General features: G+C 38.9%; 1 protein-coding gene across 4 annotated transcripts in view; it reads left to right on the top strand.

Moving 5' to 3' along the window:
* SIL1 (SIL1 nucleotide exchange factor) overlaps positions 1-19,310 on the top strand; it is a 41,992-nt gene that overhangs the window by 988 nt on the left and 21,694 nt on the right. For all 4 annotated transcript variants that reach the window (XM_034432293.3, XM_034432291.3, XM_087886589.1 and 1 more), the window contains exons 2-7: positions 2,790-2,900; positions 3,466-3,613; positions 6,373-6,493; positions 9,730-9,838; positions 11,403-11,594; positions 12,688-12,809. In XM_034432293.3, the coding sequence (XP_034288184.2) occupies positions 2,796-2,900; positions 3,466-3,613; positions 6,373-6,493; positions 9,730-9,838; positions 11,403-11,594; positions 12,688-12,809 (797 nt within the window). In that variant the 5' untranslated portion in view covers positions 2,790-2,795. The remainder of the gene's footprint in view (positions 1-2,789; positions 2,901-3,465; positions 3,614-6,372; positions 6,494-9,729; positions 9,839-11,402; positions 11,595-12,687; positions 12,810-19,310) is intronic.

The following is a 19,310-nucleotide window of genomic DNA, read 5'->3' as shown; positions in this document are numbered from 1 at the left end:
AAAATACATTTATCAAGAATCATAAGATACAACATTGAGTGATAGTCGTAGGTTACTGATAAGCAATCAAATCGTACTAGGAAACAAAACAATATAAATTGTAAAGATACAAGCAACATGGTTATAGTCATAGGTGGGAAGAGATAAGTACTAGGAAGGATGAGAAGAATAATAGTAATACAGCCTTAGTAAATAATTTGACAGTGTTGTGGGAATTAGTTGTTTAGCAGAATGATGGCATTCGGGAGAAAAAACTGTCCTTGTGTCTAGTTGTTCTGGTGTGCAATGCCCTATAGTGTCGTTTTGAAGGCAGAAGTTAAACAATTTATGTCCAGGTTATGAGGGATCTGTAGATATTTTCTACATTATTATTGAACTAATATGCCTCCCATCTCAGTAAGATGATTCTGGGCAGCTTACAATTAATAAAAACCAACAATATAAAACATTAAAACAAGAAATAATTTATTAGGAATGAAATAGGTTATAAATAAATGATATTGCTTTGAAAATTGAGATGGGTTGGGTTTTGGAGGGGTTTTTTTTGTATGCCTTCAAGTCTTTGTTGATACCTGGACTAGTCCCGTAGTTTTCTTGGTGAGGTTTTTTGGAAGTGCCTTGGTATTGCCTCCTTTCTAGGGTTGAGAGAGAGTGACTGGCTCCAGGTCACACAGCTCGCTTTGTATCTAAGAGGGAGCTAAAACTCACAGTCTCCAAGGGTTCTGATTTGCATGATACACCTCTTGTTACCGTAAGCAGAATTTACTTCATTTACTCATTCTTCTGGCTTTATATGATAATTGTAAACTGAGACTTATAGCTGAATATTTGATCCATATTTTCTCTCATTCTAATATGCCTCCTGAGTATTCTTGCCATTTTACAGTTTATTTATTTATTGGTTTGATTTATATGCCGCCCTTCTCTGGAGACTCAGGGCGGCTTACAATGCGTTAAGCAATAGCCTTCATACTTTTGTATATACCTGCTTAGTAGGGCTTTCGGCCCCCCTAAGCGGGGTTCTTTTTTTATACAAAGTCAGCTTATTGCCCCCACAATCCGGGTCCTCATTTTACCTACCTTGAAAGGATGGAAGGCTGAGTCAACCTTGAGCCTGGTGAGATTTGAACTTGCAGTAATTGCAGGCAGCTGGTGCTATTTAACAGCACTTTAGTCTGCTGCGCCACCAAGGCTCTTGTTAGGTGATAGTGTGATGAAATAGAATCTTCATCGGGACACTTTTCAGATATTTAGCAGTATATAATTATAGTCATAAAATATTAAATGAACAGCATATCCTTCCTGATCCTTAGCTAGGTATATGCCATCATACTTTGGGAACATTATCCAATCAAGCAGTTTAAGACAACAAAACAAAATCAACAAAAAATCCCAAAGATGTGATAATATAAAACTACCTCCACTGCAAAACCTGCTCAGTCAAATATCAGAATACAGATGAAGTTTGCAAAGGAACGGAGAGTCCCCAGAGTTCACAAGGCAGAACAAATGACCATAAATTGCCCCAAAATCACAGTGATAGTGTTGCAGGCTGATAACTCAAAGCAGCATGAAGGAAGGAGAGGGGCCCTGTTGTGTGAAGGTTTCTAGTTCTCACTGTTTCTTTGGACCCAGAAGTTGTGCTCAGCAGTCATTTCTGTTCAGGAACTTCCTGTGATGAATGGTGTGATTCAGGGACTTTAAAAGGCCTTTTTGTGATGGCAGAGATGGAGTAAAATTGTTCTCTTCCCTTGCCACAAATGGGATGCCGAGTGTGCTTCCCCACTGATTTAATGGAAAGTAGGGCTGGTTTTCAAGAAGGTAGCACATAACAGTAGGAACTCCTGTCAAGGAAGGGCATAACTGAGACTGTTGCCATTATTTCAGTTTTCACCAAAGGAATTGCCGTAGCGGGAGGTAAAGAAAAAGGTGGGGGAAGAATAAAAGAAAAGGGATGTAAAGAAAAAGATTAGGAGAATAAAGGGAGGTGGACATAAAGAAAGATGGAGGGGAATGGTGCTAAATACAATACTTTTCTTTGAGTTTGTGAGTAACAGAGTAACAGAGCTTTCTTTATTGCATTTATCCTTGCAGGGTTCCTTGTAACTACCAAGCTGCTGTCTCTATATATGCAGAAAAGAATACTAATAGCACTTAGTGGGAGAGCATGTTTATTTAAGTGACAAAACTAGGGTGGAAGAACCACCTTTACTAGATGTGCAGAACCTGTGTCACCTGTCTCTCCCCCCCCCATGTCTCTTACTTGTGATTCTGACCAGTTGCTGTCCCTATAGTTAGTGGGAAGGGACACTGAATCTGTTTTTACTTGGACAATCATGGATTTCCCATCCAGATGGTATCATTAAAAAGAAAACAAAATTAAAGAAGCAGATTTAGCAGAAACTGTGCACATTTATCATTATTTTAAATATTATACAAGGATCACTTATTTGAATCATCATTAACTCTCCTATTAATTATATGGTATGTAATTAAAGTATGCAATCTGCACACTCATAGTATAAGTTTATCTTAAAGGTATTCTCCATGATGAATTTGCTCTTGACTAAAGAGTATTCTTTGAGATAAGATTAAATTCATACATTTATGAAATTTACCCATGTATCAATATCTTTGGAACAGAGATTTGGGATATATATTTTGGAACAGTAATATTCACCGCTAAGTGTCATGTTTGTTTTCTGTGGAATATGGTAAAATTGTACAATGTGATGAAAATAACAGATGGAAATGGGCAGGGATCTATTTAATCAACTATGTAATTTCAGGTTGCAATGCCTCGCATCTGTTTTTGGTCCTCCATTGTGACAAAGTTGAATTTGGTGGTCTTGCTGCTTTTTATAACAAGTTTCTCTTCATGCTTGAATGACAGAGTTGCAGTAAGTATTTATTTTTAATAAATATTGAATACGTTTCACTAAAGAAAACTAAGCCATCAGCCAGAATGAATATGGGCGAGCGGGATGGAAACCTTGTCTTTTTAGCACTGTGCTTTCAATGCAGATGGTTAACCACATATTCAATTGGTTTTTTAACAGACCTTTTCTAATGGATGTGTAATACATAAGAGTATTTTCACTAATAAAAGATAATATACATGCCAGAAAGCTGGCAGCCAGGTTCAAGACCCAAGTGCCACATAACAGGGTGAGCTCCTGTTAGTTGCCCCAGCTCCTGCCTACTTAGCAGTTCAAAAGAAAATGCAGACTGATAAATAGGTACCAATTTGCTGAAAAATTAACAGCATTCCCTGCCACTCAATGGATCGACATGCTGGTCACATGACCATAGAAATGTCTTAGGGCAACCCTGGTTCCTCTGACTAAGAAACGGAGATGAGCACTGTTCCCCCCCTCCCCCGAGTTGGACATGAGTAGAGAGGGGAAAGCTTTATTTTTACCTTAATATGCAGGTCTAAAAGTAACCCTATCTTTTTTTATGTAGGAATTTGCTTTGACAAAAAAAGAAGAGGGTGATTTAAAAGAGCAAAATAAGGAAGAATTGGAGGTGATCGAGGAGGAAGAAGAGGTTCTTGATTCTGAAGACTTGGAAGTGTTTTATCCAACAAATCAGTGGCAGACTGTCCGGCCAGGTAATGGAAATATGGTTTATTTTTAGAGCTGTGCAAATAATTCACAAGGGAGGCTTGCAAAGGGACTAAAACACCCCTCTTTACTCTGCTGTTCAATGTGTTGTTAGGCTGAATTAGGCCAAAATTTAGCTTAATCCAGCATTTCTTACAGTGATCAATCCAGTGGCTGCTAGTGTTTACAAATAGGAGATGGAATATAGCTCTCTTCTGTCATTGTTGCCCTGCACCAATGGTCGGTTGTCCCGGTTCTGTCCGGTTCTATAGAACTGGTAGTAAAACCGGCAGGAACCACTGCCCTGTACCTGGTATTGGGAGGCATGCTGCTCCCAATCTAAAGGTAATGCTATGTTCTGTACTAGCCTTTGATAGAACTGTCTTCCATGAATTTAACCATTGCCCTTTTAAAGGATCCAGGTTAGTAGTCATCACCAAATTTTGTATTTAATTCTTCAGGTGAATTATGTGCTTTGCTTGAGTGACAGTGCCAGAAGAACTGTCCTCTCTGGTTGCATGCATACAAATGCACTCAGTGATTCTTTCACAGGACAGTGTTTCAATACTGGATGCTTAGAAGAAAAGTTATTTACATTATTTTATGTGCTTATCCACAGGTACTGTGGTTTAGTAAGCTTCAAATCTCAGTTGATCGAAGGCTCTGCTGATTAATTGGTGGAAGGAAGTTCTAATAAATGAGACTGCCTCTTAAGGAGCTAAATTATTGAAGCTCTTTTTGTCAATAGTGCATGACTTAAGGGAAATGGTAAAAAAAATAATGAGTGGCGGTGGTAATGAATATCTAAGTTATTAATATTTCTTCCTTCAGTATCTCAAAACCAAAAACCCCCATATATAGATAATGAGCACTTTCTAAAAATGGAGTCAGTTATACTTTAATTAGATTATACCTTTTTTGTCTATTTACATTTTGGAGGTGCAGACATGAAGCCAAATTATGAAATGCAGACAAAGGAAAGATTTCATTTTATGATTAAGATATTTTTATATACAAAAGCTAAAGTTAACATTGTAAGATACGCTGTGCAAATGCAGTCTACTCTTTGTTGATTAAATAAGATCTAAAATGAAACAAAAAAACCAATTATTGTGTCATCTATTTTCATTATTATTTTCCTTAAATGCAATAAACATGTTCAGTTCTGAAATAAAAAGACTGTGCATTTCAAGCTTTCCTGAGAACAAATTTAATATCCTTTAGTGGATATGCTTTAAAAATTGCGAGATTACAGGTTGTCCTCAAGTTATGACCACAACTGAGCCCAAAATTTATGTTGCTAAATCAGACAGTGGTTAAGTTTTACGACCTTTCATGTCACAGTTGTTAAGTGAATCATTTTGGTTGTTAAATTAGTGACACAGTTGTTAAGTGAATCTGGCTTCCCCATTGACTTTGTTTCTCAGAAGCTTGCAAAAGGTGATCAGATGACTCTGGGACACTGCAAGTTGCAACCATAAATATCAGTCAGTTGCCAAATGGCCAAATTTTGATCATGTGATCCTGGGAATGCCGCAGTGATTGTAAGTGTGAAAAATGGTCATTAGTCACTTTTTTCAGTAATGTAACTCTGAACAGTCACTAAACGAACGGTTGTAAATTGAGCAGTACCTGTACTTCAGTTACAGATTACATTAATGGACATCTCAATCTTTTCATTTATGAATTTCCTTAGTTTAAAAACACATGCTGTGCAATTTTGACGGAATACGTATTTTCTCTATAACATATTTTAATTCTGTTCACATTTGTGTCTTATTTAAAATACACACTGGCTCAGTATGATTCCTTTCTCATCTTACTTGAATGGTTCAGTATTTGCATTGTCAGTCCTTCCATTGAGATTGTTTTGCAGGATTTTTTGTTAACAACTTGAAAAGTTATACATCTCCTTTGAATAAACTTGACTCCTTGTGACTTCATTGATATGTTGAAACCACTAATTTTTAAAAGATAAACATATAAATGACAGAAAATTTCACAGAAAATCTAGGTTACTCTCATTCTTTTCTGTTATAAATTATTCCTATGTTTCTTTACCCTGTAAAGCCCATTGCCATAAATGCTCTGTGAGTTGCTGATCATTGGTTGCTGATGAGTTGCTGATCATTGGAATGGGTGGCTCTAAGAAAGTTTTACTTCTAATTTTACATGTTTTTTCCTTGTGTCAGATTATCAGTTTATTTTTTAAATGACCAATTTTTTATTCTAATTAATAGACTCTGATTACCCAAGTTCACTGCAGTAGAAATTAGGACTTCAGCAAATCATATTGTTTTAAAATAGATTTCTAATTTTGTGTTGCAAGGATTCAGACAATCAATACAGTTCTGACTGTTGATAATAGTGTTCTGTCTGCATTTGGCATACAAATGGTCCCTGGGTTCCATAATAGCAATCTCTGTAAAAGGAGTAGTTAAATATGGTAGAGTAGCATATTACACTATTTGTAATAAGCTACTCTATTTATGCAAATATTTATGCAACCAGACTTATGATTCTCCAAGTGTTGCTGAATTACAGATCCCAGAATTTGCATTGAAGAGGTCCATAATGAGAAGTGCTGGAAATTATTCAGCATCTGAGGGCGTAGCAAGGGTCTACAGCTAAATGACCTTACACTAAACTAATATGACGAAACTTTAATATTCTTTAATTTTTAATTGGTTCCCTTTTTGAATATGGTTTTGAATATTTATGGAACAGGAAGAGACAAAATTGAAATCTCTTAACTTCTTATTTTTAGGTCAAGCTATTCCTGCAGGATTACATGTACAATTAAATCTTCAGACTGGAGAAAAATTAGCCAAACTTCCAGATGACTACAAAGAAAAAAGTGACACAAAAGACTCTCCAACAAGTAAAAGGTATACAGATTTAAAAGACCTTTTTTTTTTCTTTTTAAACTGGAAGTGGGTCAGCTTCTATTAATTTTCATTGTTTCTTTGAAAGGGGATGCTATCAGAAAGGTGCTTCTTTCCAGAGCAAGGTCTTTCATAGATATTATTTGAAATTTTGATCTATTAGAGTACATAACCCACACTGTAAAATAAATTCCTGATATACTGGAATGTTATAATCACAATACAAGTCAAGTAGAAAGCAAAGGTAAAAAAAAATACCAGTATAAAGTAAATACTCAATTTAGCTTTACTGTTAGTGTACTAGTCTTGTTGCATCCAGGAGACCTTGGAATCTAGTTTCAATAAATATATATACAGAGATGTATAATGGTGATCAAGTTTCTCTGTCTTGCTCGTGCTTATCTTTTAGTGCGATACATATGTCATCATCTTCCAACAATGCTTCTCCAGATTCTCTGTGAAACAGATTAGCCATATACAAGATATTTCTTTTTCTTTTTATGATCCTTTAATCCCTTTTTATGGGGGTGAAGTCGGGGCGACTAAATGGAGCTAAGCGTTTGCTGGCCGGATGCCCTTCCTGAAGCCTATGTGGAGTTCGCAGCAGATCTTTTCTCTTTGCGCCCTGATAGAGAAACATCTAGGATTGAACTCTCAACCTTCCGAGTGGGAGGCGAGAGTCAGAGATCACTAGCCACTGCGCAGCTCAGCCATATACAAGAGAATAAATAAAAACAAATCATACATCGTAGCTCAAACAGTAACGAGAGTGGACCAACATTTTGGCCTCCCAGGACATTCCATCACTGACCTCAAGGTAGCAGTAGTGAAACAGAGAAACGTCATCGGCATCATGCAAGGAGAGACAACTAAATTACAATGCATTAAAAAATGCAATCCATTAGAGAAGATTTGAATAGGGACAATGGATTCTTAGACCATTATTTCCGCTAATTGATGTGGCTTTCAGTTATGCTACTGTGTAAACCCATTAGCTTGTTTTTCTCCACCCACCTTTCTCTTGCTTCCACTTTCTGTATTTAAAGTCCCCTAAATCTAATAGTGAACCTGCTCTATTCATTTTGTATCATGAGCTGCTACTCATGAAAGCTTATTCCGTAATAAAGTTGATTGATCTTAAAAGTGTTTACAATGTATTGTAAAGTACAATAAATGGCTGGGGTATAGCCTTTCAGAATTTGAATCAATATTGTTTTAAACCTGGGGGATTCAAAAATTAACCAGAGGGTCCATAATGTATCGGGGAATAACTTTTTGTAAGCCATTTTGATTGTTTACCGAAGCTGGAAGCTGGAATTTAAATAAATAATAACTAGCAAATTATCTATCTAATGATTCTACCCATATATCAGTACTGATTATGCTTAATTACTAGTTCCCTTGGAATAAAGATTGCATTTCGATGGAAAAGAAACATTTATGCTAATTAGCATGTTTAAATGTGAGGACCAAGAGATTAAAAATTTGATGCAAAATACATTATTTGATCTACAAAAAATTAGAAAGATTATCTTGCAAGGGACAATTTTTACAAAATACAGGAAGTCCTCAACTTATGACCACAGTTGAGCCCAAAATTTCTGTTGTTAAGTGAGACATTTGGTAAGTAAGTTTTACCTCATTTTATAATCTTTCTTGCCACAGTTGTTAAATGAATCACTGCAATTGATAAGTTAGTAACCCGGTTTTTAAGTGAATCTGGCTTCCCCATTGACTTTGCTTGTCAGAAGTTCACAAACATGACTCCAGGACACTGCAACCGTCATAAATGTGAGTCAGTTGCCAAACATCTGAATTTTGATCATGTGATCACGGGGATGCTGCATGGTTGTAACTGTGAAAAAAATGGTCATAAGTCGCTTTTTTCCCATGCCGTTGTAACTTCAAACAGTCACTAAATGAACTGCTATAAATTGGAGATTACCAATGGGAAGGTTTATGATGGCATGTGGGGACCCTACTTTTGTAATAAGGGTCTTCCTGCAGCATTATAGTGTTGAATTTCGATGTCTTCAGCTGAGAAGCCTAACTGTGACCTAGGGGGTTGGTGAAACGAGAGACCTTTGCAATTTTGGAAGCAAAGTCAGAAAAATAGCACAGCTGCTTTTCTCTCAAGGTTTCCCCTTTCAATGGATAACATATGAAGACAAGTGAGTTTTTTAAAAAAATTCTCAGTGCTGAGGTGGCGCAGTGGTTAGAGTGCAGTACTGCAGGCTACTTCAGCTGACTGCTAGCTGCAGTTCAGCAGTTCAAATCTCACCAGGCTCAAGGTTGACTCAGCCTTCTATCCTTCCAAGGTGGGTAAAATGAGGACCCAGATTGTTGGGGTCAATAGGCTGACTCTGTAAAACCGCTTAGAGAGGGCTGTAAAACACTGTGAAGTGGTATATAAGTCTAAGTGCTATTGCTTTTGCTATTGCTTATAGTCTGATGAATTTCTATTTTCTGCTCTCTGCCCTCCCTTCAGAACATTAATTTGCTAACTTTAAGAAAAAAAAAAGAACATTGGTTTGCTTATTGTTTCCAATAGGCAGGTTTTTAAACTTTTCTTTAAAAGAGGTACTATGGTTGTTTACCTTATACAATATAATCCCTGATGGACAACAACCATCAAATCATTATGAATATCATTATAAATATGGAAAAATAAAAACCAGAGTGCCTCAATTCTTTTTTTAAAAAAATCACACTCTAATCAAGGCACCTGTACATGTGTTTTCTGACTCTTTGTCTTCCTCTCCACCTCTTGTTTCTTTTTCTTTATTGATTTATTCATTGTACGTTTAAAGCGTTCCTTAGTTTTGCAGAAACTATCTATTTCGGGTCCTCCGTTTGCCTTCTACAGAGATATGTATTTTGAAGAGAAAATACTTTTCACTCTCAGTCAGCTCTTGAATTATCCGTGTTTTTCTTTTAGATGACTTTTTAAATTAAAATGGACATTAACAATACAGGGATATTAGCACATAGACAAACTTTCTGTCCATTCCTGCCAATGGCTTTGGAGCATAGCTTAAATGATTGTAGACTTTTCTTAAAAACTTACACAGCTCCGGAATTAAAACAATATATGAGTAAACCTTGCTTTGTGCTATGTAGTGTTTCCTCCATTTTTTGGGTGGGCTTAGTTAAATAAATAGGGTCAGGATGGCTTTTCTGAAGGAGATAGATCTGTTCCATTGTTGACACTTTGTTCACGTTTTATGTTTTTATGCTAGGCTAGGCCAAATAGATATTGACCCAAATTCATTCACAACGCAAGAACTCAAAAGGGCCTTGGCTAAAATGAAAGAAACCACGAAGGTGGATGATACGCCAGAAGAAAAGGTATGATATAAATCCAGCAATGGGAAGGCTGACGAGCCCTTAACACTCATATCCTTAAATTCAGTGGGGAAAATGTTGATAAAGGAAGTGAAATCCATGACACAAATGTGAACCAAGAAAATGGATGCAGCCTGGTCCGGCTGAGTCCCGATAATCTCTACTTCCTTATCATGTCTGTTTTCTTTCCTGAAAGAGCAAGAGAAACAACCCTCAGTGCAGGTAGGCACATTCTTTTTTTCAGACTGAGGCCCACACTTAAGTTTTTGAATGACATCCAGGGAACATATGTTAAACAAGATGGTGGCACACAAATCTTATAAACAAACAAACAAACAAACAAACAAACAAACCAAACTCTCTGTAATTTAATTTGTAATGTAATTTTAATTAGAATCTGGTGAAAATAAAATGTAGTCAGTAGGCAAACAGTTCATGATGTATCATTGTGTTCACATCGCAAATTACAATTGGGAGATGACTTTTAAAGCAGAGTTCCCCATTGTTTCTGGCTTTGCGGACTGGCGGGGGGGAGGATGGTTCATGCAAGCAGCCGGCAAGCGTGTGCGCAGCTCCATTTGCATGAGCAGTATGCATGTGCGACTGCCACTCACCCAAATGGAGCCTAAACGCACACGCTCCCCTGCTGCTCGCACAAGTGAGGATCCACACATGGGCGCCCGCCGACTGTTTCCATGGCCCAGTTGCAAACCCCTCACAGCCCACTAGTGGACGGTGGTCTACAGATTGGGGACCCCTGTTTTAGAGGGAGTCTGGGTAATGTGCCTCTGCTCTAATGAACTAATCTGTCTTTGGCTTCTAAATGCCTTTCTTCTTTTATTTTCTAATGCTTTTGTGAGGATCCATGCATGAGAGCAGGTAAGGAAGCTAATTTAATATTCATCAACATGTGTATCCATCTATTTTTTACTTACAGGATTCAGATGGAAATGATTTTGATTTTTTTTTTTTTTAAATTAAAAACTCGGGCAGTTCCCAGACAATTGCAGCAGAAGTTCCATTTTTTTTAATAAAGACATTTGAGCATCAGCTCATTGCCTACCCAGCAAAAAGCACCTGAGAGTATAGCAGATGAGCAGCTGAAAAACCACATTGTGACTTAAATTGTGTTCTAACATTGCATTCTAGCACGTAGATGTTTCAAACTAGGGGCCTGATTCTTTGCTTTCTGAATGCATTGGTTCAGTGCCTATATCAGTTGACATTGAGCAGGTGATTGCTACCGGTAGAAAGCAAAACAACAGAAATAACAGGCATTAAGTAGAAATGGATTCATTAAAATCCAGAGGGTTGTTTTCTTTCTCTTTCCCCATCCCTATCCCAGTTTCTAGAAAAAAGCAGCCCTGGAATGAGAACAGGAATCTTACGAAAAGAGAAGATTGGAATTATTAAGGGATATTTATTTATTCCTGTATCTGGCCACACAAAGTAATAGATGTTGTTTACGTGGAACTAAGAAACAGCGTTTGTTTGGAGAAACAATCATGAATGTCTACATGTTTCCTTTTGGCTTAGAGTCTTTTGGTTTACTGCCCCCATTTTCTAGGCTCACCGGGAAGACATCCGACGTAGATTCCGTCCCATCGAAAAGCTAAAGGAAGAATTCAGAGAGCTCAATCTGCAGCTGGAAACCGACCTTGAAATTATGCTTAAATTAATCAACAAATTCAACAATTCAGCTTCGACGCTTGAGGAGAAAATCACAGCACTTTCCGATCTTGAGTACTATGTCCATCAGGTAGAAATTAAAACAACAACAAAACACTAGCAGTTTTTGGGGGCATTCCAGGAATTGACATTTACATGACTACATGTTTTGTGGAATAGCACTTAGCAATAGCAGTAGACTTATATACCGCTCCCCAATGCTTTACAGCATTTTTTGAGCTGTTTACAAATGTCAGTATATTCCCCCCAATAATCTGGGTCCTGATTTTACCGACTTGGAAGGACGGAAGGCTGAGTCAACCTTGAGCCTGTCACGATCGAACTTCTGGCAGTGAGCAGAGTTTGCTTGCAATACTGCATTCTAACCACAGAGCTACCATTGCATCTGTAGAAATGTGTGTTCATTAATTTGCCCTTCCTGAATAAAGAACCTGAACTCATTTGTTCAAATTTTGAATCGTGCCATGATTTGAATTAGAGTACTATAGCACTATTCTTTTACAAAGGCTTTCCCTGATTCATCAAGGCTAACATTAACTCTTTCTCTTAACCACGTCTCGTGTCAGCTTAGTCATTTTACCATCAATGTTCTAAATTCTCATTCCACATCATTTGTACTGGCTGATGAGTTTCTAATCTGCTTGTTACTGCCTCCCAAGTGTTTTTTTTTTAAACTCCCTAATCTTATTAATTGAGTCATACTTAGAATACCATTTAACTCACCAGATTCTCTGGGATGTATTCTAACGAAATATGAACTTTAGCTTCCTTCCTTCTAGTAAGTACATTGTTTGTACAGGAAGTTTGCAAGCTAATCACAGTAACTGAATTTTCAATTAATCCCTCTAGGGCTGATTATAACTAAATAATAGTAGGGTTAGATCCAGAGATCCCGTGGGTGGGATTCTACTCAAGGAATATTCTCTCTCTATAAAAAAAAAAAAATACTGGCAGAATGTGTGACCTTTCCCAACATTGTAAAAGATTGCAAAGAGGCTGGGCCCAAAGCGGCAGCAGCATTATTTAATTTGAGTCAAGAGGTGTTGCATTTGATTTTAAACCCTCTTCATCATTTAGCTTCTAGAATGCATGGATTGATTTATCTCTGTATATGTATGTTTTAATGTAGTACTCACCTGAATGTGGAACTGTATCTTTCATAGGTGGATAATGCTAAAGATTTGCTTTCCCTTGGTGGTCTGCAACTTTTGATTAATGGGCTAAACAGCAGTGAACCACTGATGAAGGAATATGCCTCTTTTGTATTGGGAGCTGCACTGTCCAGGTGAGCACCTCGATGTATACCTGTTGCTTTAAGAATCTGGGTAAAAAAGGAGTAACCCAAAGAAGGTGTTGATCTGTCCCCGTCTACACACACACACAAACACAGCCAGCCGAGGGTTAAGAAAGTACTTGGCACGCACACAGGTCGTTATCTCAAACTTGGCAACAATATAAGCACCGTCTGCCAAGAGCTTTACTGCAACAGATAACATAAAATTACATACGCATTGCAAATAGTCCAGCAAAACAATATCCCTTCGGCAGCTTCAGACGTTGTTCAAGTGACTAGCCAGAGTTAGTTTTTGTTCGTCACGGAGTTTTACCAACCACCACCCTCTCTTATATAGTCTCTGGGGTGTGGTCCAGTGACTCAGTTCTAATCCCTAGCATGCCTCCTTAACTGCTGCAACCGTTTATCACGCTTTCGTTGGCGTGCATCCAGGAACGACGGCTCTCCTTCCTCGCTCTCATCCGAGACACCTGGCTCCTGGCTAATCTCCTCTCCCTCAGCCGGCACCTGAGACAGTGCCAGAGGGGAGGGGCCTGGAGAGGGAGGCCTGGCTGACTCCTCTCCCTCATGTTCGGAGCCTTCTTCCTCCGATGAGATAGGCTCAGAGGGCGGGGCCACAACAGGTGTCAATACAAGTACTGTGTTTCCCCCCAAATAAAACCAGGTCTTATATTAATTTTTGCTCCAAAAGATGCATTGGGGCTTATTTTCCAGTTAGGTCTTATTTTCGGGAAAATATGGTACTATTTCTGTCTGGCTGATGATCTTAACTGGGGCTTATTTTTGGGATAGGGCTTATATTACAAGGATCCTGAAAAATCATGCTAGGGTTTATTTTCCGTTTGGGTCTTATTTTCGGGGAAACATGGTAGTCCTCGACTTACAACAGTTCATTCAGTGACCGTTCAAAATTACAATGGCACTGAAAAAAGTAACATGACTGCTTTTCGCACTTACAACTGTTGCAGTATCCTGATGGTCGCGTGATCAAAATTCAGACGCTTGGCAACTGACTCCTATTTATGATGGTTGCAGTGCCTCCAGGGTCATGTGATTACCTTTTGCGACCTTCTGACAAGCAAAGTCAATGGGGAAGGCAGATTCGCTTAACAACTGTGTTACTAACTTATCAACTGCAGTGATTCACTTAACAACTGTGGGGAAAAAACAATCGTAAAATGGGGCAAAACTCACTTAACAACTGTCTCCCTTAGCAACAAAAATGTTGGGTTCAATTGTGGTTGTAAGTCGAGGACTACCTGTGCCACCAATGCAATTTCACAATTCCAGATCTTCGTGGCAATGCTGTATGTGGCTGCTGTTGTCACAACTGATTGATCCCGAAGTGAGTATAGTAAAAATACCTTGTAGTTGATAAGCAGCTGTAGATGGCTGTTTTTAACCTCTTTTGGAATTTGGAAAACAATTTACCCCACCTGCTGAAATGTGGCTTTCACATAGCAGATGCTATGCTGCCCCCTTGACACAGCCAGGGGAGGTTATCAGGGTGCTGCTTCAAACAACAAAAAAACAAGAGCTGGAGCATACAAACTTTGGGGAATTAGCTGGTAATTAGATTTTAAAGTATCTTTGCTGAAAGGATTCTAGTGTCAGAAGCATAGCATATAAAGAGGAAAGATGCTCTCTGAGATTATAACCAAACCCATCAAAATTCAGAATGCCCTAAAGGCCCAAAACTCACCTTAGTATTCATTATTTAAGTAAAGGTGATTTGCAACCTTGCAATCCCCACCCCCACCCCCCTTGGATTTTCATCATTAGGTTCTAAGCAGGGGGTGAAATGCTCCTGGTTCGAAGCGGTTTGGCAGAACTGGTAGCGATGGTGGATGGTGGTTCGGAGAACCGGTAGCAATTGTGGCGCAAGGCTCCACCAACCCATCCAGTTGTTGTTTTTTACCCTCTGCGCATGCACAGAAGGGTTTGCACATGCGCAGAGGATCTGTGCGTGCACGTAACGCGAGCTCGCACTTCCGAACCGGTTGGGAAGGTAAGTAGATTTCACCCCTGGTTCTAAGTATGTCTGTCCTTATCAGACGTACTCAGATAAATGGTTTAAGAAGTTTGCATTAGTCCAAGAGTGTCAATCGGGACTTTCCCTCCCTTCGCTAAACTGGGTGTGGGTGTGGCCAGCACATGACGCATCTGGCCTGCGGACCAGGAGTTCGACATTAGTCTATCATGGGTATCTTTCAGATCTCTTCTCAAAGCAAAATTTTGAACCATTGGTTTCATCTTTCATCTTTAGGATGCCATTAAGATTTTAAAGTGCCGTTAGATGTGAATACTGAAGCTTGTCCATGAACATCACCACTTTTGGAAATTGCTTAACCCAGCTCCACCTTTTGTAGCATGGTTAAATGTTACTGTGTATAGATAGATATTGGGCATGTCATGTGAATATCAAAACCACCTTTATATACTTCATTGTTTGCTAGTTTGTCTATGCCTTCCTATAAAGTCATATTTTAGAAGGCCAGTTTGTATTATGTTGCAGATTAGCAAAACTAAGTTTTTAAAAAGTCAGTTGGAACACTTCCAATCTATTATGTTGTCAGATATATTCCAAAGTATTCATTTCAGAATTAATTCTGTGTTTTGACCTGGACTTGATTAGTACACTGTGTTGGCAAACACCATCTTACCTGCTGGCATTTTAAGTGCCTTAAACAAAACAAAATCAATAGAGAAATTTAGAGCTGACAGCGCATAGAAACTTGCACTTTATTGATTTAATGGGCTATATAGATATCGCCTAAATGCATGTCAGCTGTAAGATATAAACTGCAGAATCCCAAAACAGAAGAATTGAATGCCATGTATAGCAGTGTTTGAAGAAAAACTGGATTCACACCAAGTAACAGATTTAATAATGTGTGAACCAATATCTATTGTCTATGTCAGATAATAGCTATTATCTTCTGTTCCCTCAGCTATCTTTCAAATGTTTTCATGTTGGCATAGGTTAAAATGTAACAACATTTGAAATGTATTTATTCAAAGGCAAGTATATTAAAACCTTTCATAATTCAGCATATTTGTGTAAAGGATATGCAAAAGCTGTATGCTTATTTGTTAGAAGCAAGAAGGTCTCCCTGCAGGCATTTGCAAAATAAGAATATAGCTGTGCTGAAGTCTCCCGTTTCTTTGAGAACAAAAAGATAATATTCATTTCAGGTGATTGTAGTCCATCCAGAATGAAGAGAATGTTCTGTTCTTCTACAAAAAGAAGAACTGTCTTCTGCCTTATTTTTTTGGACATATGTTTCCTGAATCCTCAAATGGATAGATAGTGAAAGTCAGGAATGACTTTCCCTAAGGCTTCTGTAATCATTGCAGACATACATTCTGTTTCTAATTCAGGGTCATACTGTTGAAAAAAGTCTTATAGGGATCCACTCCCACAGAAACAGTAATTACATGCTATGCTTGGCCAGTTCACTTGGTTGCTTTCATGGCTACGTGGGGGTGTTATGGCCTTGGAAATTCACTCAGTGGAAAATTTGGGAATCAGTTCTCATTGGTCCAAGTTACCGACACTACAGGTAATCCTCGACTTGCAATAGTTCATTTCGTGACCTTCGAAGTTACAACGGCACCGGAAAAAGTGACTTATGACCGTTTTTCACACTTACTTGCAGCATCCCCATAGTCATGTGATTTACATTCAGATGCTTGACAACTGGTTCATATTTATGACCATTGCGGTGTCCCGGGGTCATGTGATCCCCTTTTTGCGACTTTCTGACAAGCCAAGTCAACGGGGAAGCCAGATTCACTTAATAGCCATGTTACTAACTTAACAACTGCAGTGATTCGCTTAACAAATGTGGCAAGAAAAGTCGTAAAATGGGGCAAAACTCACTTAACAAATTTCTCGCTTACCAACATAAATTTTATGCTTAATTGTGGTTGTAAGTCGAGGACTACCTGTATTTCTCAATGCCATCAGCAAGAGGAATCCCTTGTTTTCTCAGATGTCTAAACCATCGTTATAATCCATGGATTACAGAATCCACTTCCACAGTTAAATGGTGGAAACCAATGTGTCTGGCTTTAAAGTTTTCTATACACATCTGTACAGGGTAAGGCTATCAGTGGCTGTCAGAAATGACTATAATTTCTGGAGAACGTGTATGAAAACTGCTCCCCTGTGGCTTCTTTTCATTCCTCTCTTACAAGAACTTTGATAGATAATTAGTGACCATACATGCTTTATTATAAAGCAGGGGGGCCTAACCTGTGGGCCGCAGCCCACTAATGGGCCATGAGGGGTTTGCAACCGGGTCACGGAAACGGCTGGCGAGTGCATGCGAACACACATCCTCACTTGTGCAAGCTCCATTTAAGTGAGCGGTGGGTGCACATGCCGGCTGCTCGTGCAGAACCATCCCCTCTCCCTCCCCACCTTTCCGCAAAGCCAGAAATGTTGGGGGAAATCTGTTACAAAGGACAACCCTTTATTTCAGACAGCTGTCCTTTAGATTTATTTTTTCAAAAACTTAACTTTTGTCCTTTATTTTACTCATTTAACTTTTACTGTACCAACGGTACTACTTACAGTAATTGTGCCGTATTTTACTTTCCTGTGAGAAATATGGAAATTGAACTGTCTTTCTAAAATAAATTTACATACAGTGTTGGGTTTTTAGATATTTTTTGTTAGAATTTTCATTTTTGTTCACTACTTCTTGGTTTTCTCTTGAATTTCCCTTTGTAAAGCAAATTTATAAACATAAACAATTATTTTTATCCTTATGAACTCCTTTCATGCTTGGCCTTGATTTTTTCCCAAGAAAGTATGGGCACGGTACCTAGATATAATTAATTATCTGAAAAAGGGGATTCCCAGAGAAACTTTATCTTCATGTATATAAATTCATGCTTTTAGGCAATATTTACTCTTCTGTGCATATTTACCAACTTTCCATGCCACTCTTTAATTTGGCATAGATCAGGGCCTGACAAGAGCCAGCAAAAAACTAACAGGGGCTGCCAGCCGCCTCGCCAATATTCATTAAAAGCTGCCACTTCGGTAGCAGCTGCGAGAACCGAACTGGCATCCATAGCCTTCTCTTCCAACCAACACTGGAGTGTAATCACCATGACAACTGTTGCTGGGGGCGGGTCCTTGTCAGAGAAGAGAATCACGCCTGGTAGGGAACAATAGGAGCTGCCTTGCAAAGAAGTTGCATCACCCTCCCCCCCCCGAGCCGGGGGGGGGGGAGCGAGAAAGTAGCCATGCTGAATTAAGCTGGTCACTCCAGAAGGTCAGGGAGTTGGTCAAAAGCGGTAATTGACATCTCTCTCTTAAAATAGGCCATGGATTGAATGACACCAGCGATATTTTCTTTGTATATCATTCTTGTAAAAAGAAGAGTTCGCCTTTTAAGTTGGTGGTGGTAAGGAAACCAGAGGCTTTTGAAGGCAGTGAGGTTCAAGGAAAAGGGCATAAAAATAGAAGAAGAGCTGGGCTAGATCGATTCAAGGACCAATTGGACAGAGCAAAACAGTTCATCGCAGGATGAAAGGAAGCTAGAAGGGGAGCAGTTTTCCATTTCATGTTCCCCAGCAATTATATTTTATTTTATTTTATTTTTATTTTATTTTGAATTTGTATATCGCCCTTCTCCCTGAGGACTCAGGGCGGTGAACAGCCAAATAAAAACATCAATTACAAATATTAAAATACAGTTAAAAATATATATATAGATTTGGCCCCATTAATTAAAACGATAAACAAAACAATTAAAAACACTTAAAAAGAATTAGGCCAGCCCGGCTTGTTGGAAAAAGAAGGTTTTAAGGGTTCGGCGGAAGGCACTGAGGTCATGGATTCTCCTTATCTCTGGGGGCAACTGATTCCAGAGGGTGGGTGCCCCCACAGAGAAGGCCCTCCCCCTGGGGATCACCAGCCTGCATTGTTTGGCTGATGGCAGCCCGAGGAGGCCCTCTCTGTGGGAGCGCACGGGTCGATGGGAGGTCGTCGGTGGCAGTAGGCGGTCTCGAAGATAGCTAGGCCCTATGCCATGGAGCACTTATTGAGAACATAATGTCTTGGATACTAGGTAGTCTTTTCTGATTGCCATTGGTAAGCCTTACGCTGCCTAGATGAGTGTAATCAAACCTTTAAATCCAGCCACCTTAGTTGCCATCGCTTAGCTGCGGAAGCGGATTCTGTAATCGACTCTGTGCTCTGTGAATAAGTTATTGCTTTTGTTGATTCTGAATCGTTCACTGTTCAGCTTCATTGAGTGATTTGTGCTTTCTGTAGCATGAAAAAGGAAGGGGGGAAAAAAATCTCTAGACCATGCATAATTTGATATAGCTCTCTTATTATCCCTCCCGTTTGTTTCTATGTGAAAGAGCCTCATAGAGTGAAGCCTTTCTTTGTATTCTAACTGAAGTCAGCATGACCTGTCTGACCCATCAAAGTGATGTCTAAAGGCACAAGATGCGGCAACCTTCATGAAG

The sequence above is a fragment of the Pantherophis guttatus genome, chromosome 1 (assembly GCF_059756535.1).
Source record: "Pantherophis guttatus breed Tessera chromosome 1, ASM5975653v1, whole genome shotgun sequence".
Lineage (NCBI taxonomy): Eukaryota > Metazoa > Chordata > Lepidosauria > Squamata > Colubridae > Pantherophis > Pantherophis guttatus.
The sequence above is the reverse complement of the archived record's forward strand: the minus strand, read 5'-3'. Positions and strand labels throughout refer to the sequence as shown.